At 42.3% G+C, this 26,216-nt stretch overlaps 1 protein-coding gene across 4 annotated transcripts in view; it reads left to right on the top strand.

The window, feature by feature from the left end:
- Positions 1-18,015, top strand: part of cgnl1 (cingulin-like 1) — a 53,354-nt gene extending 35,339 nt beyond the window's left edge. For 2 of the 4 annotated variants that reach the window (XM_088334526.1, XM_088334527.1), the window contains exons 15-19: positions 10,371-10,454; positions 10,618-10,742; positions 14,886-14,994; positions 15,063-15,226; positions 17,069-18,015. In XM_088334526.1, the coding sequence (XP_088190652.1) occupies positions 10,371-10,454; positions 10,618-10,742; positions 14,886-14,994; positions 15,063-15,226; positions 17,069-17,222 (636 nt within the window). In that variant the 3' untranslated portion in view covers positions 17,223-18,015. Of the gene's footprint in view, positions 1-10,370; positions 10,455-10,617; positions 10,799-14,885; positions 14,995-15,062; positions 15,227-17,068 lie in introns of those variants that run through there. The other 2 variants (XR_015850340.1, XM_088334528.1) reach the window with 2 other exon arrangements.
- Positions 18,016-26,216: the final 8,201 nt, after the last annotated feature.

Here is a 26,216-nt window from a genome sequence, read left to right as displayed (position 1 = left end):
AACCTTTAAATGAGATCCAGATGTCATCCTCACACTAACACCATGTCTGCAGCCACTAATATGTGAATGACACTGACACCTCATCAATTCACACGATGAACATGCTGAATGCTGTTTTTGTGTGCACAACTAACACACACACACACACACACACACACACACACACACACACACACACACACACACACACACACACACAAATGGATTACTTGCAGGTTGTTGCGTTTCACGATAGTCCTGTGTGTAATGCGTGCGTTTGGCAGCCAGCCAAGCACAAAGGACCATTAGTCAAAATATGCAGCCCGGGTTCATGTTGAAGAGTTCACTTGCAAGTGATTATGGTCCTGAGAATGAATAAATAGTAAAGTGTAGCATAATAGAATCCCTTTTTTGTTTGCAAAACATAATTTGCAGAGTTATCAATTCGTTCAAAAGAAGCTCAGAGCTAATTATCGTAATACCTTGTTGACTATAAATCTCAATCTCATTACTCACTTAAGAATTTTATCTTTTTTTTATTTTTACTGGAGGCCAATTCCTGAAGTACGATGATGATGATGATGATAATAAAAATACCTGTAGTGTTGCCTATATGACACCCAGCTAAACTGCCAAAGAAGGACTGTGACATCAGGAGACGTGGCTTAAATTTCCTTCTCCTGATGGTGAAAACTGCAACAGTACAATAAGTTGCATTGAGACCGTGTCCCAATAAGTTTGCAGAATAAAGTGCATAATCTTTACATCTGTCCGAACTATTACACAATAGAGTTGTTTATACATCATACAAACACGTTTGGAAACATACGGCATTGCCTTGTTAATACTACATCATGGATGGAGTTGGATGTGACACGCAACATTCCTGTCAGCAATTGTCTGAGTCTTTGTTTACATTCAGCTGACAGAACTGAAAGTGATGTGGAAAACCCGAAAGCAATAATATTTATTACTCAACATATTTATAAAGCGCACTTCCTAATTAACTTGCTTTCGTATCTAGCCTCGTATTATATTTTAAACACGGTAACATATTTATTACACATGCTTCCAGGCCTTGTAGGCCATGATAACTAAACATTGCAAGCGAGCAACACAATACCAAATACACAAAAAATTACTTCAAAAATTTGCTTACTTGTTATATGCAGTACCTTTAAGGGACCTCAAAAAATAGACTAAATTTATCAGATAAAATAGTAAATGGTCTGCATTTATATAGGGCTTTTCAAGTCAATGAAGACCTCCCAAAGCGCTTTACAATGTGCTTCACACTTACCCATTAAAACACACACACACACAAATAGCGGCCACGCAGCCATGTAAGGCGCCGACCTGCTTATTGGGAGCATTTGGGATTCAGTGTCTTGCCCAAAGACACTTCGACATATAACACGGAGGAGCCGGGAATGGAACCTGCGATCTCTTGATCCCAAGACGAGCGCTCAGCAAATTTTCATACGTCTAAATAAAAAAGTAACTATTATATCGATTTTAAGTATTCTTATTGGAATCTTTTTGAAATTATAATAATTGTAATTATTGCTATTAATATTACAATGATTATCATCTCATCTCATCTCATCTCATTAGCCGTACCGCTTATCCTCAGTAGGGTCGCGGGGGGCTGGAGCCCATCCCAGCAATCATCGGGCAGTGGGCAGGGGACACCCTGAACTGGTTGCCAGCCAATCGCAGGGCACACAGGGACAGACAACTCATTCGCTCATTCACACCTAGGGACAATTTGGACCGGCCAATTCACCTGAAATGCATGTCTTTGGAATGTGGGAGGAAACCGGAGTGCCCGGAGGAAACCCACGCAAGCACGGGGAGAACATACAAACTCCGCACAGAAAGTCTGGAGCTGGATTTGAACCCACCACAGGTTCCCATGACATGAACTGTGCCGCACAAGCGCTAACCACTGCGCCGCCGTGCTGCCCGATTATCATAACGTTTTTAACTATTTTAAAAGTATTACTACAAAATGTATCATTATTTCTATTATTTTTAAATGAATTTTTGAAAATGTTATAATTGTCATTACTTAAATTATTGTTATTATTACTATTTTAGACAGATATTAGTAAAAGGATGTGATCAAATTCCAACCACTTTAATACCTTAAATCTGTAAAATAGTTATTTTCTTTAAAAATTAAGAAATGAATTGCACTTTTTTATTAATCTACATTAACGTATTTTTGATCTAAAATGTCTCTTATGGGGCATATAATAGTTGTATCACTACTTGCTCGTCCCTCTTTTTTATATATCGATGGATTTAATGTTTTAATACTATGACCATTATGTAGTTTTGGAATGTAGTACTTCATTCAAGCCCTCATTAAAGGTACTTCTCTTGGAGTATGTGTTTAGTTTTGTCTTTGCAAGTTTAGTTGATTCACCCGTACAGTAAAATAATGATTAGGGAAGCTTCTTTTCAGTCTTGAGTTTGCAAGTTTGTGACTCAGGTTAAGTCAGTTTTACAAAGTTCTTGTGCAGTTCCCGCTCCAAATGAATCCTGTCAGGGAAAAAAATAAATTGCTTTGGTTCAATGCGGTTGTCACGGTAACCCTTAAGCTTTCATTTCAAGAGGTTGACTGCTCGCACAGTTGGACTGCATAATTGCACTTGCTGCACATACACAAACACTACACAAACCATTTGATTATTTTTTTCTCGAGATGCATCTTAAAAGGACAGTGAGTAAAAAGTTGCTCTATCATTGTGCAATGTTCCATGAAATGGATAAGCATTGCTGTCCTAAATTGTCAAAGAGTATATGCTGTTGGAATTGAGCTTAAGTGGCAGCGGGGGTTTTGGGGTTTTTAAGGGTTATTTATCTATCTTCGTTATTCATTATTCATTATCCGTTATCGGTCAGTTCATAATACGCTACAAAGCCTAGGAGCCGGGACACTTACTCTTAGCCAAAAGGCCAAGCTAAGGTCCTAGCCCTAAAGCCTTGCTGCGATCATTGCGAATGCACCGTTCCCGGAGGTACTGCAATACCGGGCCGATGCGTGGAGTGGACAGAGCAAGCTCATATTCCATCTCGGTGAGAGGGCTGATACAATACCACTAGACCACCAGTAGTATAAATGACAGGACATCAGTCCATATCTTACTATCATACCATTTTTACTTATGGTGCCAGGAGCACTGATTTGCATTGTGCATTCTAATAGGCTAAACACTTCCCCCCACTTCTTCACCAATAAAGGTTCGAGAATGGAGAGAACAAAGTATTCCAGAAAATTACTGGGAATTTTGTTAGCAATCCGATTCAAGTAAATACATGAAGGTATCAATTGATACCAATCTGATACCAAACTGTGCTATTTGGAAACGTCACGATCATTGAATAATTTAACCATTCCCTCCTGAGTTGTTTTTTAATTACGATAAACACAGCACAATAATTTTAGGCACTACAATCCAAAGGTAAACAGTATTAACAAATTAATATTAATATTTATGTTAGAACAGTTTTAGAACAAAAGTCAAGAGAGTCAAAAACCCCCCGAAAACAGTTATGTAACAAAAATACAAATATATAATTTCAACAGGCCAACTATACACTGTATGATATTTTGAAAAACAGTCACATAGTGGAAATACTATAAACAATACTACAGTATGTAAAAACCTTTAACAGTACAAGAAAGAAAATACTACGACTACAACAATTGTTTCAGAATGAAATCGAAACGCAGCGTAACTAAAATACAAATACTGTATAAAGATGCCATCGTTGCAAATAAAATCCAAATTGGATCCAGTTTGAAAGTTACAATGTTTGTATAATCTTACACTAACAACATTATTATAGTGCCATGTGATCCGAGTACTTACTCAGTATCGATAATATCTATATTTGGATAGATTCAGATTCAGATTTACTTTATTGTCATTCGTGTACACGTGTATACAGAACGAAATGTCGATACATCTGACCCGCACAGTTTCCTTGAGCGTCAGCCGGGATAGATAAGATTAACCATGTCTTCGTCACCCTTAGTGGAGATTTCACGCCGTTTGTAGTCCGATGCATCTTATGTATTGAAAATATATGATTACTCATTAATTTCACCTGTGCCCGCTCATTTGGCGCCAGCCACTGCCGGCTATCTGGTTGGCTCCCTGTCCCTTTTTAAGCCCGGTCCTGTCACTCTCCTTTTTGACCCTGACTCCCGCCTGTCCCGTTTTTGCTCTCGTTTTTCGACCTGTCCATTCCTGATCTCCCCGTTTGTCTCCGGCTATGACCCGTTTTTGATCCTGACCAGGTTTTTCCTCTCCTTTCCCGGCTATTGACCTGTTTTTCCATCCCTGACACTGCCATCTCCCGCTACGGAAGATTCACTTCCGTATTCAGATCACTATCCGATTGCCAGAGCAACATGCTTCCTGTGTCCAGCGAGCACGGAATCGCGGGAACTTCCCTTCCTCTCTCTATTCAATAAACCTGTGGTTAACGCTACGCATTTGGGTCCTAATTCCGTTCTGGTCGTGTTAAGGCAGGGGACCCAAATCTGTAACGTTTCAAACAATGCTTTATTAAGGGATCGGGGAAGTCAGAGCGAGAGGAAAAAGACAGCGATTTGGTCAGTAGGAGCGAGAAGCCCTCGTGAAGGAAGAGTGGTCGGAGATCGGAACAAGTCGGGTAGCCGATATGAGCGGGAAGTCAGGGATCGATACGGAAGATCCACTTCCGTATTCGGATCACGATCCGATAACAAGAGCGACTTGCTTCCCGTGTCTAGAGAGCACCGGATCGAGGGCGCTGTCCTTCCACTCCAATAAACTTGTGAGAAACGTTACGCAATTGGGTCTACCCTTTGTTCTGGACGTGACAGAAAGACTAATTTCATACAGTGCACCTTTTAATCCGGTGTGACATGTAATGAAGAAAAAACAAGAATTTGAAAAAAACAAACCAAAAAAAAACCACTTGCAGCTGGTGGCTCCCACCAATTTCAAAACGCCAGGAACCTTACATTTTGAAAGCAAGGCCCACACCTCGGCTCCCACGGGCGCGTGCTTCGACGCAGGGGGCGTCTGGCTATGGAGGCAGCAGGAGGAACACCTGCGTCTCTCCTGGCAGCAGGTGCTCCCCTCCTGTCTAAATGAGAGTAATCTCCCCTTCTCCTCTCCCGCCGTCTCTCACAAAGCTGATTAGTTTCACCGCTTGTTCCAGTCTGCTGATTCAGCTCCGGGCGTGCCGCTTTATAAGGACCATCGCTCATCTCAGCGGCCTGCTGTCAGGCGCTAATTGGCATAAAATATCACCAATTCTCCTCTTGCGTCGCAGTTAGAAGGAGCTTTGTGGCCGAATCGATGCATTTCTAGTTTGAAAACGCACTCGCTGAGCGTGTCGTGTCCTTTTGGTCGTGAAGACATTTGCTCGCTAATTAAGGATCAAAATGGGGTTGCCTCTACATCAGGGGTCAGGAACCTTTTTGACCCAAAGAGCCCATAAAACAAAAAATGTTTAAAAAAGAAATTGAGAGAGCCACATCATATATTTTCAGACAAAATTGAAAAAACTGCCAAACATGCTCTCTGGACAAGCAAATTGTTCAGCACATTTTATTTCTCTTTGTGTCATTTGATGATTTAATCAAATGTATGAAATGATAATAAGGCCAAATCCTGTGCCCCAAATCAATGTAAATATGTCATTTACAATTTGTCTTCCACCTTCAGTTAAGAGTGTTGAGGCAATTTTTTTCCATGAAATTTGTCCTTAATAACGGTTTCAAAACAATGTGCATGCAAAGTTCTTTTGTAAAAATGTCACAAATTACTGCAAACAATAAGCATATTGTCGAATTCACTTTCGGTGTAGACTGCACTGAGTGAGAGAGAGAGAAGGAAGTGCCTTGCGCTGTGTGCAGGGATCCGCCCACCTGTACTGCTCACCCAATCAAAGTCGTTTGCCAGCGTTTTTATTTATCAGTTTAAATGGTTTCTTTTCGAACTTCTGCATTAATTCGCGTCGGCTTTATATGGACCAAAATCAGGATGAAATCACTTGACTTTGGAACGCCACAGAGAGATGTGCAATAGTTACATTTTATTTCGGAGCCATATGTACTCATGAAACAAGCCATATATGGCTCCCGAGCCATAGGTTCCCTACCCCTGCTTTACATACTCAGCAGAAATTACACATTTGAAAATTAATTAAAAGCTCATTAAAACTATATTTGATTGACAGCAAATACTGGTTTTGTCATTACTCTCTCTGTTTAAACGTGCTTGTTGTTTCACATTCAATGAATTGAAACTCAAGGTGGGCGGATGGATCCAACTAATGATATTATGGATATTAAGCAAGTACTTGAATCGGATCGATACTATTGTCCTGGGACTGGTACTTCGTTCTTCCACCAATTTCTCTATGTAAGGGCCCGGTCACACAGCCTTTTGCGTCTGTATCGCGGGTAAAATTTTGCGATTTTTTTTTTTTGCCCGTGGTTGCCCGCGGTAGAAAATGCGCAAAATTGGCCAACCCGCTGTTCATCCGTGGTATGCCCGCAAAACAGACGCCGGCGATTGTTCCGCTTCCTCATCGCGTCAGTTCCACGTCCTTTCCGCGTGTGGACCACGGGTATAAAAGCTGCCGAGCCGGGCTGTAGAAATCATAACCGCTCAAGACACAGTCCCGTGAAGATCAAGATTTCAAGCTGTGGCACCGAAGAAGAAGCCAATATGTTATTATTGTAATAGTTTTTCATTTTTATTTTATTATCTTGTTATGAAATGAAAAGAAATGTCAAGAAATAAAAATGGATTAAGACGAGGTCACTACGGTGACGGAGATCCATGTTCACCCCTTGACGTCAACTGACGTGTGCTCGGCAAATCGCGCTGAATATACGCGGAGAAAGGCGTTTGACCATCACATGCGTTACACACGCTAATTCATGTGATAACGCCGCAATACAGGCGCAGAACAAACGTGCTATGACCGTGCTCCACCCGCGATTACCCGCTAAAATTCCGCGTCCTACCCGCGTGTAACCACGCCCTGGCCGCGGCCGTAGCACGTCGTTCCGCGTCTGTACCGCGTCATATCCGCGTGTGTACCATGTGTGCCGCCAGCAGTTCCCCGTGGTCTAAAGTTTTGAGCAGCGCAAAACATTTTTGCGCGGCCAACCGCGTGTGAATTTCTTGCCGCGTGTAAAGCACGGTTGTATCTCGTCTGTATGGCGATCTCAAAGCGTCCAACAGCGTCTGCTTCACGGGCAGAAATTTCTGGTCGTGATTCAGCCGCGATACAGACGCAAACGGCTGTGTGACCGGGCCCTAAAGAGCGAGAAGCCATTCTCTCACCCATCACCCTTAGCCAGTCTCTAAGTTTATGCCTGAATTGTGACTGACAGACACACTTCAAGCACCTCTCCCTACCTATTCTGCTGCTGCATAATGCCTGCCAGGCAGAACAGAAGGCCAAATGTATGTGGAAACCATTACCAGAAGCTAAAATTCATAGGCAAAATGGAAGCGCATTGCAGCGTGGACTTTTTTTCTCAACAAAAAAAAATTACAATTCCAAGTGTAATTTGTGTGGTAAAGTGGTCTGCTACTGTGGAAACACCACAGATTTACATAAAATCATGAAAAAAAAACAACTTCGCCCCTCAGAGAAAAAAGAGCTGCAATCCAAAAATGTTAACGTTACTTTTCCTGATCAAAAACCTGTAAATCTGTTGTCACTACAGCAACAGAGCCCATGATCAATACCGATCCAATACCGATACTTGGAAAATTCATGATCATTGAATGATTGAAAATTTCCCCCCTTTTGTTAACAAAGCAAATTGTCAATTGTCTCTCATTTGCTCTGTTGCCATTTTGTCATTTACAGGTTTTTGTTCAGTAACATGTTTACATTTCGGGGAGCAGCTTATGATCTCTGTAGGGTGAGCTTAATATCATAATTATATGTAAATTAGAGGTATTGCCATAGGAGCAGACCACTTCACCACACAAATTACAGAAGAAATTGACTTGTTCTGTAGTTGACTCCACATCATATTGCACGTCCTATTTGCATTTTTAGCTTCTTGTAGGTGGTGTCCGCGTAGATTTGGCACTCTCTTCTGTGTGGCAGGCAGGCTACAGCAACAGGCTAGTTAGGTAGATGTGCTAAAGATGTGCTTATCAGTCATGACTAAGGCAAAAACTTTGAGAGAGGCTGAGGGCGCTGGGTGAGAGAGAGAAGGGCTGAGCTATCTGCTGTCACGGTCGCCATGACGACCAGTATGCCACGCCCCCGAACTCAAGCTGAAGCAGATCAGCTGATTGCTGTTCTGCTATTTAAGGCTGGATTTTGGGTTTGGCGGGTGCTGGTTCATTACTCATTATTCACAATCCCGGTCTGTTATGCCTTGTCCTGTTTTAGTCTGTTATGCCTTGTCCTGTTGAGTTCGTGCCGGAGGAACTCTGTATTGTTCTGTTTTGCCTCGGAGTATTGGGCGACTTTTATTTTGTAAAATAAAACTTATGGATCGTCAACGCATTTGAGTTCTCCCTTCATGCCTCCTGCCTCTGTTCTGGTCCGGTCTTCCCTTCCACGCCACCACGTTCTCGTGACAGAATGAACCAGCCAACAAATAGAACTCAGCGAACGATCCCAGCGCGACTTGGGAGAGCTGGAGAGCGCAGTTCGGCAGGCGCCTACTGAGTTGGCCTTCCCTGCCCGTTCGAACCACGGCCCCGCCCGTCGTGGCCCTTGCTGTGCCTCGAATGGGGTCCCGGGAAGAATTGACGCCTGCCTGTTCGACTCTCATGCCTGCCTGCCCGACTCCCGTGCCGATTGCCTGCTATTCCGTCTCCCCTGCGTGCCAGCCCGACTCCGACTCTGCTGCCCGTCGGGCCGACTCCGACTCCGCTGCCCGTCGGGCCGACTCCGACTCCGCTGCCTGCCAGGCCAGCCCGACTCCGCTCCTCCTGTTTTGCCGGTTCTGATTTTGACTCTCTCATGTCTTGTCTGTTCTGATTTTGACTCTCTCATGTCTTGTCTGTTCTGATTTTGACTCTCTCATGTCTTGTCTGTTCTGATTTTGACTCTCTCATGTCTTGTCTGTTTTGATTTTGACCCTCTCATGTCTTGCCTGTTCTGATTCCGCCTGTCCTGTCTGAATCGCCACTTCTGAACCTGAACCCCTGAGCCTGACTCTTCTGAATCTGACCCCCCTGAGTGCGACTCTTCTGAATCTGACCCCCCTGAGTGCGACTCTTCTGCATCGGCCTGACCTGAGTGCGACTCTTCTGCATCGGCCTGACCTGAGTGCGACTCTTCTGCATCGGCCTGACCTGAGTGCGACTCTTCTGCATCGGCCTGTCCTGAGTGCGACTCTTCTGCATCGGCCTGTCCTGAGTGTGACTCTTCTGCATCGGCCTGTCCTGAGTGCGACTCTTCTGCATCGGCCTGTCCTGAGTGCGACTCTTCTGCATCGGCCTGTCCTGAGTGCGACTCTTCTGCATCGGCCTGTCCTGAGTGCGACTCTTCTGCATCGGCCTGTCCTGAGTGCGACTCTTCTGCATCGGCCTGTCCTGAGTGCGACTCTTCTTCATCGGCCTGTCCTGTTTATCTGTCCTGTTCTCGTCGGTTCTACCTGTCTGTCATCCCCTGTCCAGTTGGCCACCAGACCCCCCCTGCCGAGCGCCGATTCCGATCCGCCCGACGCAGATGGCGCCTGCCTCTCCCCGTTCCTGCGTGTTCGGAGGAGGGAGCAGGGTTGCCCCAATCGCGATCGTCAACATTCCGGGGCGCGAGGTAGTAATTTTTTCTTTTTTGGGACCTCGGGAGCTGTCCCTTAAGAGGGGGGCTCTGTCACGGTCGCCATGACGACCAGTATGCCACGCCCCCGAACTCAAGCTGAAGCAGATCAGCTGATTGCTGTTCTGCTATTTAAGGCTGGATTTTGGGTTTGGCGGGTGCTGGTTCATTACTCATTATTCACAATCCCGGTCTGTTATGCCTTGTCCTGTTTTAGTCTGTTATGCCTTGTCCTGTTGAGTTCGTGCCGGAGGAACTCTGTATTGTTCTGTTTTGCCTCGGAGTATTGGGCGACTTTTATTTTGTAAAATAAAACTTATGGATCGTCAACGCATTTGAGTTCTCCCTTCATGCCTCCTGCCTCTGTTCTGGTCCGGTCTTCCCTTCCACGCCACCACGTTCTCGTGACATCTGCATAGAGAAGCGGCACTTTGAGGAAATTGGTGGAGGAGTGACGTGACGCATCGACCCCAGGACAATAGTATTGATTCGACTCAAAAACCTGCTTAGTATCAATGATATCGATACTTGGATCGCTCCGCACACTCCTAGCAAACGTTTTCTGGGTTTGACAGGTGGACCAAATGAGGAACGAACTCATGCTGGAGAGAGCCGGCCGGCAGGATGCTGAGTGTGACAAGACGGCTCTGGAGAGACAGGTAAACAGAATGTATTAAAGGAAGTCCAAACTCACACTGCACCAACCTTATCTATAATGTTTCTTCATAGCCATTCTAAAAACATGACATCAACACTTGCTTAAGTTTGCAGTTTTAGAGCGCAAGCGGGTCAGTATCGTGTTCTTTTCTGTGGTCTGGGCAGAACAAAGAGCTGAAGAACAAACTGGCTGATGTGGAGGGCTCGCAGAAGTCCAGCAAAGTGGGCCAGGTCGCGCAATTGGAGGATCGGATTCACGAGCTGGAGGAGCGTCTGGAGGGAGAGGAGCGGTGAGCTCAAAGTACATAGTGGGAGTGGAGAACATATCGTGCTGCAGTTTGCAAAGGCAAGATGCAGTTCTTAAGAGAAAAAGATGAATTGCTTCTTACAGGGACTGAGTTTGGCTCTGGGGCCAAAATCTAAACTTTTTGTCCTCAGGTGGGACGGATCAGTAGAATAAAGTCCACTACAAACATTCAGCTTTGCTTTTCAGTACTGTGCTTTATCATTCAGCCAATATTAGTAGCCTGCCCTACATATTATAATTACGGATGACAAGGGATTTTCTGAGCACAAAACATTGTCACAAACCATAGGAAAAAATTATTTTCATGTTTTGTATTGAAAGAGTTAACTGGTTTATTTTAAAGATTGAGTGAAGGCCCGTTCACACCTGAACTCACAATACAATTTCAAATGTCTCCCTTTTGCCTTAATTCTTCTGCTGTTTCGAAATAAATACAAATAAATACAAAGTAAAAGTTTTATCAGTGTAGGATATCAGCTCTTTTACACATGTATGCTCTCTAGGGGCCAGAGGGAGGATTCCGTTTGCATTTATTTTAAAAACCATAACTTTTTACGGAAATGACTCACTTCTTTTTATGACATTCTCAGAAATCTGTAGTGGGCTAGATTCATTTTTACCATGCATGCTTCAAAGGGACAATAAGATAAAAGAATGTCAGAATAAATGAGCAAAATATTTACAAAATAGTGCTTAGAAACTGACCCAAGTTAAAAAAAATAGTGCTCTGAAAAAATAGTGCATCGTAAGAATAGTGCAACGAAATGTAGTGCAACGACATCAGAAGCAACCAAAAATCCCCAAATAAGTCGCAAAATATCCATTTCCACAGTTTTGTGCGCTCGATTCATTGAGAACAGTATTGATTTAAATAAAAATAAGTCAAGAAATTTGTATTTATTTTACGTAACTTGATGCTCACCTGGAAGGAGCTGACATAGTTGCCTGTTATCTTGCTGCTATTGATACCGCAAAAAAAAGGGCAAATGAGATGAAAAATGGTGCTGTTTGGTCACTTTGAGTCTAGGTAGTTTGTAATCTTCCTTGTGCTTTGCAGCACAGGAGAATAGAGTGTCCCTTTAATTACAAAGAGTCTCAAAGGGCTGCACAATTCAAAGACTATTGCAAACCACAGACTATTATTACACCATCCCCTGATCTAAAACCTACATGAGGGCAAAGAAATACTCAAAAACCCCAATATGAGGAAATAAAGAAAACTCGAGAATTTTCCACACATGAGGTGATCCCCCATCCTGGATGACCTGGCTGCAGCGGATGTTGCGATAACAAACAATACAGATATTGTCAACAGGAAAAATAGGTTATTTATATGCTATAAAATAGAAGTGATTTATAAGCCTAGATTTAAACGTTTCCACTGAGCTTGCAGATCGAATCTCAGGGGGAAGAGCATTCCACAGCACCGAGGCCCGAATGGAGAATGCTCTCGAACCTGCGGATCTCTTCTTGGCTCTTGGGATCATAAGTGTTGAGTGAAATCATTTATCAGAGTAATTTTCACATATTTGAAGTCAAATGAGTGTTAACCATACCCACCAAACCTGCGACATAAAAATAATTCAAACATAAAGGCAACATTTCACTATAACCTGGAAAAACTATATTGATTTGTTATTGAACAGGCAGAGTATATTTTCCAAAGTCTAAACTTCTTTTACTTTGCCTTTGTGACATCACGAGAAAGCATAAAAAGGCATTGGTTAGCCAGGTGCTATTTAGCCATCGAACGTGTCATTTCCTGTTTGTGCTTTTATCTTTTTATTAAGTCAGTTATGGACTAGCCACCCTCACACGGTCATCATATTTGACGCTGAAAAATAGTTTCTTCATTTTTGCCAAACACAAACTTTTTCATCGCTTACTACCTTCCTATACAACAAAAAGGTAGTATTTTTCTTTGTAAAACCTGCGTATATTTCGGGCAGAGGTATTGTTGTCTTAAATCCGAATCTTTGCTTTCTTCATAACCACAAAAACAAGCTGCTACTTCAACGTGCCGTGTCCCATCACCCAAAATTAGCGTTGTCGTGTAAACTTGCTTCTTAACTGATAAAAAGCATCTTCTTCACTAAAATCTAGCATCCCCTTGCTTTTTTGTTTCACATTAAGTGATGTCTTTTTGTCCGCCAAACTTGCTTCAGATAGAAACTAGTGTCATCTTCTACTTTGCCAACAACTAGCACGCGTTGTCTTCTCGTCCCTCTCAAAAAATAATCATTCCATTTTTGAGCCAAGGGCCACTTTTCATTTACAAAGCTCAAGGGAGAACATCTGATGAAATGGTTTAAAAATTCCTGGCATTAGTTTCACTTGTGTTTTTTAGAGGTGGGGTGCATTATTTGAGGTGACTTTATAAAAGTTGCAAGCTAAATATGTTCTCAACAATGCCCAACTGATTTCAAAGAGCCCTTGTGCATCACTTTACACTGCACTTATCTGTTTTGATCTTACTTTGAGCATAGCTGTTCGGGGTGGAGCACATTAGGTAGGTATGTAGGGTGGGGAGAGTGGTGTAGACTAATGTCATTCTCATCCCCACTGTTTTTTCTTCTTCTATTTGTTAGTGTAGCATGAAAATGGTTAAAATAAGTAGAGTCCAAATGCCCACCCAAACCCCAAAATAGATGAAAAAAGAAAAGTTTACTCAAGAACAACTAAGCAATGCACGTACTTGCACGTGCGTCATGAATGATCTGACTGAGGCTGCGATCATGATTTTTAGCCAGGAAATGGCAGTAGCGAGAATCAACATTGACAGTATAACGTTTTTCTTATCATGATCAAAGGTTATTTTATTTTGGCTAATGATAGTGCTTTTATTTTAGACTTTACTATATTTTTTCCTTTTTTTTCTAGAAAAAACACAAGAATAACACTTGACTGGCCGTTAGGTTAATTAAGTTTGACTGACCTATCTGACTGTTATGTTGATGTTTTTATCATAGCGCCTTATAGTCCGGTACGCTTTAAGTATGGAAAATATGACATTGGACTATTTTTGGGGGGTGCGCCTTATAGTACCGTGGAAGATTTGTAGTATTACTGTTGTTGTATTTTTGTAGTATTTCTGTCATGGTATTTCTGTAGCAGTATTTTGTATTCTAGTATTACTGTCAGTATTTTTGTAGTATTTCCAAGGGCTGCAACAACTAATTGACAAAACTAATTGAAATTGAAATGAAATGATCTGCATTTATATAGACTTCCAAAAGCACTTTACAATGTGCTCCATATTTCCCAATAGCGGCCTTGCAGCCATGTAAAGCGTTAACCTGCTTATTTGGGGTATTAGGGGTTCAGTGTCTTACCCAAGGACACTTCGACATGTAACACGGACGAGCTGGGATTCGAACTGAGACAAGCGCTCTACCTCCTGAGCTACTGCCGCCCCCAATTGACTCAGTAAAGTAGCAGGGGCACCATTTCCTGTGGGCTGTCTTGGGCAACATGTTTCCACCCGGTCGGTCTCAAACCAGGGATCTTTCGCGTGTTAGGCAAATGGGCTTACTACTGCACTACGGAAACATTAGTACCTTAATCTAATTCAAATATGAGTGCACACAATTCCGTTGTGATGCTGAGTTGTAGTACCACTTACGTCCGGCAGAGGGCGCCAAGACTTCTTTTTAAAAAAAGTTATCTTACATTTATGACAATAATCGTTAGTTGCAGCCCTCGTATTTTTAGTTTTTCTCCATTGTAGAATTTTTGCTGTATTCTTGTAATATTTCTGTAGTATTTCCATAGTAGTATTTTTGTAGTAGTAGTCGTAGTACTATTTTAGTATTTAGTAATATTGCTGTTGTTGTATTTCTTTAGTATTTCTATTCTATTTTAGTATTACTGTCGTAGTTTTTTGTCATTTTTCTATCGTATTTTTTTTTCTTTTCAGATAGAAAGCCAAATAATATATTAGGTCTCCGTTATTAAGCACTAAATTTTACATTTTGTTTTGTACTAGGATTTTTGTTGTATTTCTGTAGTAGACCTCCCGGGATGCATGTGGCCTGTTGGCCGTAGTTTGCCCACCCCCGTTTTACATAGAAAGGAGTGCTGTCGAAAAAGCACATATATTTCATCTTACGTATGAAATGTGTTTCAGGGAACGAGCCAGTCTTCAACTGTCCAACCGCAGGCTAGAGAGGAAAGTCAAAGAGGTCATGATGCAAGTCGAGGAAGAGAACCACGCCATGCAGGACCAAAAGGACCAAGTGCGTTAAAAGCCACTTGTTCTGACCAAAACCAACACAGTTTTGACCCATGTCCGTTTGCACTCTAGTTGAATCTGCGTTTGAAGGCCCTGAAGAGGCAGATGGACGAAGCTGAGGAGGAGATCGACAGACTGGAGCACAGCAAAAAGAAGCTACAGAGAGAATTGGACGAGCAACAAGAAACAAACGAACAGCTGCAGAGTCAGCTCAAGTCTCTGCGCAGCGAGATGAGGTAAAAGACAAATAACATAGTCCGTACAGTGCCTCGCGAAAATAATTTCCCCGTCCACAAGAACTTTTTGTCATTTAGCCACATTTCAGGCTTCAAACATAAAACTAAAAATAGAAAATATTTTCTAAGAATTAACATGTGACACACAGTTGTGAAGTGGAAACAATTTTTTTTAACATTTTATATTTACAACAACAAAAATAAACCTGCTCTGTGGAAGCAGACACTGGAGAACAGGACAGCATTTTTAAGACCATCCGTCAGGTATGGGATAGAGTTTTGGAAAAGTTCAAAGCAGGAATGGGACCCAAGATTTGGCAACATAAACACATCTCCCAGAGCATTGTGTGAGCATTAATATCAAAATGAAGAGAGCATTAAACCACTACAAACCTACCGAGACCTTACTTTTGAACTTTTGGAACAAACAAGAAAGAAAACTAATCAGAGAAGCAACCAAGAAGCCCATGATCACATTGGATGTCCTGCGGGCATACACAGCTGACCTGGGATAATCTTTGCATAAGACAACTTTTAAACCATACTCTGCATAAATCTGCCCTTCGTGAAAGAGTGGCATGAAGGCCATTTCAGAAAGAATACCATAAAAAGGTCCGTTTGGCCACATTCGAGACACAAAATGTGGAACAAGGTGCTCTAGTCAGATGAGTCAAAAATTGAATGCAAAGCTTTACGTTCGGCATAAGAATAGTCAAGTCAAGTCATTTTTATTTGTATAGCCCTTAATCACAATTAGTCTCTAAGGGCTTCACAAGTTATTACACATAAGAAGTTTAGGTAGACTCATCAGAGTTGATGGGAAGATGGATGGAGCCAAATACAGGGTGATTCTGGTAGAAACTCTGTTGGCATCTGCAAGACAACTGATAATGGGGCTCAGGTTCACGTCAAACAGGACAACAACCCTAAACATGAAGAAAAATCTCCCGTGGAATTGTTTAAAACTAACAATATAAACGGACTAGAATGGCCAAGCCAAAGTACAGACCTCAATCTTTTAGAGCAGGGGTGTCAAACTCATTTCAACTCGGGGGCCACACAATAGAACAAACATTCTGTCGGGGGCCGGACTAGTAGATTAAAGAGAAAGAAAAAGAGAGATGAAGAAATAAGAGAAAGAGGGAGGGAAAAGGAGAGAGGGCGGGACAAAGAAAGAAAAAGAGAGAGAGAGAAAGAGCGTGAGAAACAAAAGCTTAAAAGTCGTGGGAGTGGGGAAAAAGAAAGGGAGAGGAAGAAATAAATCCAAAGAGAAATAGAAAGACAGGAGAGAAAAGAGAAACGAAAGCGCAAAGGGTATGAAGAGAAAAAGACAAAAGAGAGAAAAGGAAAAAAGGAAGTTAGAGTGAAAGAGACAGAGAGAGACAAAGAGAGAGAGAGAGAGAGAGAGAGGGAGAGTGAAAGAGTGAAAGAGACAGAGTGGGAGAAAAGGGGTGGAAAAGAAAGAGAGAGAGAAAGAGAGAGCGAGAGAGAGAGAGAAAAATAAATTCAAGTACAGTGTCTTTGTTCGAGGCACCTGGCTTTGGCAACATCAAGTTGACATATTTCAACCTGCAGCTTGTTTTTCTCTTGCGCTTCTCTGAGTGTTGTCTCGCGGGCCGGATTCAAACCCTTAGCGGGCCTGATCTGGCCCCCGGGCCGCCTGTTTGACACCTGTGCTTTAGAGCTATTTTGGAAGGATGGGAAAAAGGATGAGCAAAAATGATCACCATTAAACCTTAAGGAACTCGAGCAGTTTTGAAAAGAAGAATGGGCAACTATATCTGTTTTGCAAGGCACTGTAAATAAAGCAGAGACGAAAGTGTATTTTTTATTCTGTGTCAGACGCAAGAGCTCTTCGGCGCCGCTACTCAACAATCTGGAAGACGACGACAATGACGACGACATCAGCACGGACGGGGAAACTTACTTCAGCTCAACTTCAAGCTACAAGCGCTCGTCCAGCCAGGACAACCTCCTGTCCACTTATAACTTGTAAACATAAAAAGTATCTACTAACGCTTATTAACTCGACTCTCGGATCGATGGACTGCGCTAAAGTGACGTATCATTGAATTGCTTCAGTATTATTTGAGCAGCTTTGTGGCCACTGGAAACAAAGACATGTGTAAATACCTGTTTCCTTTTTGTTTATTTCCCAAATTCAAGCGTGCCAACTTGAATGCACTGCACACGACTTCCTCAACATGACACACGCTCTATTTTTATAACCCTATCAATTGTATCGCTAACTGTCTTTTCTTCACCGGTCTCTCAATTGTCTCACTGTATTATTTTTTTTTACACCGGTCATTTAAATCGAATGTATTTTCAACAAGCAAATATGAAGTATGAAACTAAATATATATGTTGTAATTTATTCGTGTCTATGATATGATCAAATAAAATGCTGACTGGGATAGGGTTTGTAGGGGACAATGAATGAGGGATTTTTTTACACTTTTTATTTTGCTTTTTCATCAATATGTCTACTGAAGTCTCTACTCCATTTACACCATTTATTTTAGAAATATGCCTCAACTGCCTTGTAATCAATTGAAAAAAAATCCAGATTAGATTGTTATCTTCATTGTTTTCCCTAATATGTTTTATTTGCGTACCATCTGCCTGAATTTTCCTGATGGAATGTGATAAACTGACAATCAAAAGTGTTGCATCACTGTAATTATTTGCACTCCCTTAATGAAGCAATGGTTGATCAAAAAGTTTTAATTTCCGCCACTACCTCTGTACAATTTTGCTGCGACTTCAATAAACTTGCGTCCGTCTTATTGCTTATGACTCACTTTTTGTGTCTCCAAAGCTCCTAAAATACAATGAATTATTCCAACCAAGTGCGAATGAATTTTGGGTGACCCTAGTGGGTTCCCGTTTCGTGTGAGACAAAATGACCCTTAGAGTGGCCCTTCCCCATCGGCGTCAAGGATGTTAATGTGGATCGACAAAAGCATCCAAACGAAGTGATTATTCTTAACTTTCCTGCAAGTACTAGAGCTACTCAAACTCTGTAAACTCTGCAAATATATCCATATTTTTCTTTTAAATTATCCCATATCCTCGATATAAGTTGAAGGACCATCCATGGGCAATTCTACTCTTTTTCTAGTTTAGGCTATTCAATGCACAAGTGTGATGAATGGATTTTGCTTGTACAACATCTGTGTCACCATATTTTGTTACAAAGGGACATTTAAGTCTTTGAATTAAGGTTAATTGTTGTCACTCCTCTCTATTACATGACACTGTTTTAATTGTGCAAGTATATTCACAACAACCGTCGTGAATATCAGATTCACTCTCAAGTGGCACTGACACTTGGCAGACAACACCATGCTGCACTCAACTGGCAAAGAGGCGCATTGCAGATCATATTACAATCAAGTCATGTTTATATGTATAGCCCTTTATCACAAGGAGTCTCAAAGGACTGAACATACCACAAATGGTTGCAAACTACAGACAATTGCATAGATGCATAATATATAGAGATTTTCCATCGTAGTAGCTGCCTGCACAATCTCTCCCAAGTTTTCCGCAGGGAGCATGAATTGGTGTTCTCCACTCTATCTCTCCGTAATTAGAATACATTTTGATTTTCTATAGTTGTAGTCCCACAACTTGGTCGTGTTCTCTACACCTCTCCCAAATTACAGCTTTGTTTTAGTAATATAATAGGATAGTAATAGTAGTGGTGGTTCGTCAGGGTTTACAAAGCCTTCCCTGTTGGCTTAAATCATATCAGGGTCATGTGATGTAAATTAGTTTTTGTCCAATACTTATTTAATAATTCCAAATCTTCTTTCAGCTTCCTTTCGTATCTTCTCCCTGGTTTCGTTGCTTCCTGATGGGTATTTTCATATTTAAACATTGCCCCAATCACATATAAGACATTAGTTTTTGTTAAGCTCAGAAATTTACATTAGAACCTTAACAAAAAATCCTGAAAGTCATGTACCTTAACATCAATCTTCGAGAAAGCTGTTAGTTTAGTCAATCAAATTCCGAGTTGGTTTCTGAGCGCCTGCTAGCAGGCCTTGGGAAAGAGATTCGACATACTGATTGGCTAGAGCAGTAATCCACCGAGGCGATCTTGATAACAGCCGCTGAACTTGAAGTGATAGAGCTGCACAAAGAATTATATTGTTGTGTTGATTTGATAGCGAAAGGTCAGACAACTCTGAAGTAACCAAGGCCTTCTCACACAGGAAAAGGTTTTGGCCGCCACTTTCAGCCTAGAGGTATATTCTTATGCTTGGACCCGACCTGAATTTTGGGCCGGGGCTGGCTATAAATGTCAATCATTACATTTGGGTCGGGCCAAGCTTATTTCTCGTTGACTTTTTTCTTTTATTTGCCATCCGTCACTGTTTTTCTTTGTTTTACCTAGATTTTGTTAAAAAAGACAAGCTTTATGGGTCGGTCCCTCCTCCCCCTTTCGTGCAGTCCGCGTCTGGTGCCGCCCTACCCAGAGAACCGTGTGGGAGCTGGGTCGGCCCATACCGCCTCTCCTCTACCAGAATCAAATAGGATATTTCACATTCCAGAGCCAGCTCATAATTCCGACTGGAGTTAAAGGCCAAAGTGTAAAATGCACAGCCTGCCACTAAATAATAGTAAACTTTTGTAATGGATGATTTTCAAACAAAAAATCAAATTGTCTTTAAAAATTGCAGATGGTTAAATTATTGTAAGCCGTGGCATCAGGATGCATTGTACATATTAACAAAACACATCTACCTACAGGTAATGCCGGAATATAGATTTAAAAATACACCATCCTTCTCAGGCGTGGTGCGACCTGTGTAAAAGTACACGGGATAACTATAATTGTTAATGTATTGAGCTCAATCAAATGCACAATGTTGTCCAGGGCGTAGTTTTGGCACGGACGTGTCCCCACCCATACCGAGCAATCATTTAAAAAATATGCACTATGCCTCACCAATGAATGCCAAGACCAAACCTTGAATGGGGTGATGGAATGTAATTTGGTGATTATTTTGAGTGATTTTATATGAATCTGCCACTAGATGGTGCTAAATTGACGTTTCAATACCATTGATAATTACGGTTTGAACTTATCAATTATGTACAAAAAATGAAACGTTTTAGCCCGTTGAAGTCTTTATGTCATAGAAATAAATGAACCATCATCCTATTTATCATTTGATTGAAGAACAAGATAGCAATACATAAGCTATAGCAAATTAAAACATCTTGTATTCTCTTACTTTACCTTTAACTAAGTCTAGGCGCTGCTCCTTTTGAAGGAAAGAACCACAAATGTAATACAATCCTACATCTCATCTCATCTCATCAGCCGTAACGCTTATCCTCATTGGGGTCGCGGGGGGGGGGCTGGAGCCCATCCCAGCCATCTCCGGGCAGTGGGCAGGGGACACCCTGAACTGGTTGCCAGCCAATCGCAGGGCACACGGGGACAGACAACTCACTCGCTCATTCACACCTAGGGACAATTTGGACCGGCCAATTCACCTGAAATGCATGTTTTTGGAACGTGGGAGGAAACCGGAGTGCCCGGAGGAAACCCACGCAAGCACGGGGAGAACATACAAACTCCGCACAGGAAGTCTGGAGCTGGATTTGAACCCACGACAAGTTCCCATGACATGAACTGTGCCGCACAAGCGCTAACCACTGCGCCGCCGTGCTGCATACAATCCTACATTATGAAAAAATGTTTATGCAACAAGAAAAAAATACTGCATACCTTGACTTGCCAATACAGTACTATGACAAATTATATTGTTTGGGGCTGCATCACTGCATTTGCATACTCTCAAAACAGTAATACGCTACCTACTACAGTATTTGTATTCCTAATATTCAAATTGTAATGTGAAAATTCATCAATTTTGAAGAAGAAAATCAGGAAATTGTAAAGTTAAATTTTATGTTTGCATGTGGACCCAGGAGCAGGGAAAGCAGGAGGCAGGGATGCTCAAAATAAGGGATAGTATTTAATAACAAAGGAGGTACAAAGTAACAAACAAACATGTAGCCCTAAAGGTGGGGGTGCGTCGTGTGAGGTGTCCTTAAAAAGTTGAGAGTAGAATATTTTTCTCTATTGAGTATGTGTTTACAATGCCCAACTGAGTTAAAAAAGTCTTTATATTTTTTTCCACGGAATCTATTTGTTTTTATCTTACTTTTACTGAAGGTGTTATGGCCATGGAACACATTAAGCTGGAGGAAAGAAAGCATTGGGGAGTAAAGTGATTTGCTGTTTTCTGTTAGTGTAGCATGAAAATGCTAAAAGAAGAAAAGGGCCTGTTTTAAATACTTCAATAGAAACCCCAAAAAAGATTTAAAAACAAGAGTTTATTTGAGTTTGCCAAGAAATGCACATCCTTGCATGTGCCACACAAGCAACTTGACAGAGGCTGCAATGATGATCTAAGCCAGAAGATGTTGTCAGCAAGGAAAACATTTTTACATTCTGAACCACATCTTTAAAAGTACTAGCAAAGTGTATAAACCATCAACAAAAACCAACCCTGTCATGTTAGGAGAAAACAGAATGACAGTGGGATGGAAATGCAAAGAACAAAGTAACAAACAAATGGTCACAAAAAAATCTACATGTCCAAACAAACTAAGACTTGACAATGTCCAGGCCCGAAACAAAGACGGAACTAGAAAGGGAACAACGTAAGAACCAAAGAAGTGGGCACTGATCTACTAACAAAATGACCAAACCAGAAACAGAAAAAACAAATCAAACCTGGCGTGGCAGTGGAAATACAAATGAACAAAGTAACAAACCAAAACAAGTAGGTGCAAACAACTAACAATCTCTCCAAACAGGAAACAAGAATCCAAATTTGATGTAACAATGTCAGTGAAAATGAAAATGACCCGACAACGTATGCTGTTCCAAAATGTCATTATGAAGGGTCAGGATAATTAGAGACAGGTGTGTGCTGATAGGATGCACCTGTGCCCTGGTTGGCGCCCTCTGGTGGAGGGAGGCGTACCAGACCCTAACATCAAATGACAAACAATTTAATACTAAATAATCATTAAATTTAATATATGTTTAATGTTATATTTCCATTACGACAGGCTAGGCATAGCTTGACATGCCTCCCCTGACTGCACGTCACTGCCTGTGAGTCACCCGGAGACTTCAGCTCTTTAGTGATTGTGAACAAATGAAGTGTGAAAGCAGGTTAATCCTGCTGTACAGACGCCCTAGGCATGCGTTGCAGGTATAATGTGAAGTTATGACTCTGAACTAAGAGGACAATCAACTCGAGTGCTACGAGGATATTTGCTCAACTTTAAGTAAACACCCATCAGTACCTATTAGTTGTCACTCCTCAAAGCACCAAAGTTGAGAAAAAACGCTGATCAAAACAAGTACAATAAAAAGCATCTTCATCACCTGCTTTTCTTTTGTATAAACATGGTGACCCATTAAGATACTGTATTATATATATATATATATATATATATATATATATATATATATATATATATATATATATATATATATATATATATATATATATATATATATATATATATATATATATATATATATATGTATAAAATATACAAAATATACACAGGGCAGCACGGCAGCGCAGTGGTTAGCGCGCGTGCGGCACAGTTCTGAGGTCTTGGGAACCTCCTGTGGAGGTTCAAATCCAGCTACCGGCCTTACTGAGCGGAGTCTGTATGTTCTCCCCGTGCTTGCGTGGGTTTCCTCCGGGCACTCCGGTTTTCTCCCACATTCCAAAGACATGCATTTCAGGTGGATTGGCCGGTCCAAAGTTGTCCCTTGGTGTGACTGAGCGAATGAGTTGTCTGTCCCCGTGTGCCCTGCGATTGGCTGGCAACCAGTTCATGGTGTCCCCTGCCCACTGCCTGGAGATGGCTAGGATGGGCTCCAGCCCCCCCGCGACCCTAATAAGGATAAGCGGTACAGCTGGTGAAATGAGATAATATACACATATACTCCTCCTTGATCTGCTACCTTATCATGGTGGAGGAGTTTGTGTGTCCCGATGATCCTAGGAGCTATGTTGTCGGGGGCTTTAAGCCCCTGGTAGGGTCACTCATGGCAAACAGGTTCTAGGTGAGTGGCCAGACAAAACGCAGATCAGAAGAACCCTTATGACGAGCAAAAACATTGGTCCTCAATTTCCCTCACCCGGGCGCAGGTTACCGGGGCCCCCCTCTGGAGCCAGGCCTGGAGGTGGGGTCCGCTGGCGAGCGCCTAGTGGCCAGACCTTTACCCACGGGGTCCGGCCGGGCACAGCCCGAAGGGACGACGTGAGACCCTCTTCCCATGGGCTCACCACCTGTAGGAGGTGCCAAAGGGGTCAGGTGCGTAGAGAGCTGGGTAGCGGCCAAAGGAGGGGTCCATGGCGCGACGATCCTCGGCTACAGAAACTGGCTTTTGGGACATGGAACGTTACCTCTCTGGCAGGGAAGGAGCCCAAGTTGGTGCGTGAGGTTGAGAAATTCCGACTAGATGTAGTCGGACTCACCTCCACACACGGCTTGGGCCCGGGACGTTGTGAATCGGTGGGGGGAGTACTTCGAAGACCTCCTCAATCCCACCGACACGTCTTCCTTGGAGGAAGGACTGAGTTGGGCTCTCACATCTCTGGGGTTGAAGTCACCGAGGTGGTCAAAAAGCTCCTCGATGACACGCCCACAACATCCAGAGCCTTAATGAACATCCGGTCCGTCGTGGTGAAGAGGGAGCTGAGCCGAAAGGCAAAGCTCTCGATCTACCGGTCGATCTACGTTCCTACCCTCACCTATGGTCGTGAACTTTGGGTCATGACCGAAAGTACACGATCCCGGATACAAGTGGCCGACATGAGTTTCCTCCGCAGGGTGTCTGGGTTCTCCCTTAGAGATAAGGTGAGAAGCTCAGTCATCCGGGAGGGACTCTGTGTAGAGCCACTGCTCCTCCACATTGAGGTGGCTCGGGCATCTGATAAGGATGCCTCCTGGACGCCTATATATTCAGTATTATTTGAGCAGCTATATATATATATATATATATATATATATATATATATATATATATATATATATATATATATATATATATATATATATATATATATATATAGACATATTTATCTTCTGATTGAGCCATTAAAATACAACTGTCACGAATGTAGCGTTTGTTGTAGCTCTAGGTCATCTGTTTTATGTGTAATGAATTAGGCCCTGGTGAGAGACAGGCTTGGTAGGGGGGCTTGTGAGAGTTGTTATGTAGGCCAGACCTGAATTTGCTATTGCTTTCTCTTCCGACGCCGCCTTAGTCTCTTCCTGGACCCGATAACGATCTACAGAGCACCTGCTGGAGATCAGCATTTTTTTGGACTCCTCTGATTTCTCTCAGAGTCCGATTTAATTAATGAATTTCGATTTAATGTAACAAGGCAGCACGGCGGCGCAGTGGTTAGCGCGTGTGCGGCACAGTTCTGAGGTCTTGGGAAATGAAATGAAATGATTTGCATTTCTATAGCGCTTTTCAAGTCAATGACTTCCCAAAGCGCTTTACAATGTGCTCCACATTTCCCAATAGCGGCCTTGCAGCCATGTAAGGCGCTAACCTGCTTATTGGGGGTATTAGGGGTTCAGTGTCTTACCCAAGGACACTTCGACATGTAAAGCGGGCGAGCCGGGATTCAAACTGGGATCCCTTGATCCCAAGACGAGCGCTCTACCTCCTGAGCTACTGCGACCTCCTGTGTGGGTTCAAATCCAGCTACCGGACTTCCTGTGCGGAGTTTGTATGTTCTCCCCGTGCTTGCCTGGGTTTCCTCCGGGCACTCCGGTTTCCTCCCACATTCCAAAGACATGCATTTCATGTGGATTGGCCAGTCCAAATTGTGCCTAGGTGTGAATGAGCAAACGAGTTGTCTGTCCCTGTGTGCCCTGCGATTGGCTGGCAACTAGTTCAGGGTGTCCCCTGCCCACTGCCCGATGATTGCTGGGATGGGCTCCAGCACCAACGCGACCCTACTGAGGATAAGCGGTGCAGCTAATGAGATGAGATAATGTAACAAGCCACTAAAATACTACACGTCACCATGCTTTTCATTTTGTTTTGGGTGGACCCATTCACTTGTCCGCCTGCCCTGCTCTTTGACTGACAGCAGAGACCAGCCTATCAGAGTCATGCAACACAGAAGGTCACATCCACCTATCCCATACACTGATAGCATTTACTGTGTGTCGTCTATTGCAGAACACAATGCACGATGAAAATCTGCAACGTATCGAAACAGCGAAAATTAAACCGGGATACAAGGAGGCATTACTGTAATAAAACACATTGAGTGTGTCATTCACGTAATTGTCAACATGAAAATGACAACGTCTGAAAAATAGAACATTGCTTCCTGGCATATCATCATCATCATCATCATCATCATGTTATTATAATGTGTTTATGTTACATCCCATATTAAAAATGTTTAAAATCTTTCGTGTAAAATATAGCAAATGAGATCTGTATGTAAACACATCTTTTAAGACTCTTAAAGGGTCATTGTGTATTATTTAGTGCCTTTTAGTGGTTAAAAAAAAACGTAAGTGATTTAAAAAAAAAACAATTTGAATAATAATAGTTAACCACCCATCAATGATCTGCACCGCTTATCCTCAGTAGGGTCGCGGGGGTGCCGCAGCCCATCCCAGCCATCTTCGGGCAGTGGGCACGGAACACCTTGAACTGGTTGCCAGCCAGTCGCAGGGCAATAATAATAAGATTGATCAACAATAAGAATAATGAGCAAAAATACGAATAATGTGTATTACCACAAAAGCCACAGTGACCACACATGAAGAGAAAAACGTTATCCTTTCATCAAAGGCAAAATTATAGTTAAAGCTAAAAAAAGCCCAAAACATTCCTGGTGCCGGCAATTCCAAAAACTTTTGATAGATGGTTTCATGAAAAAAATGTGCCTGGGTT

This window comes from Urocampus carinirostris, chromosome 4, assembly GCF_059441175.1.
Source record: "Urocampus carinirostris isolate Australia breed hairy pipefish chromosome 4, RoL_Ucar_1.0, whole genome shotgun sequence".
Taxonomy (NCBI): domain Eukaryota; kingdom Metazoa; phylum Chordata; class Actinopteri; order Syngnathiformes; family Syngnathidae; genus Urocampus; species Urocampus carinirostris.
The sequence above is the reverse complement of the archived record's forward strand: the minus strand, read 5'-3'. Positions and strand labels throughout refer to the sequence as shown.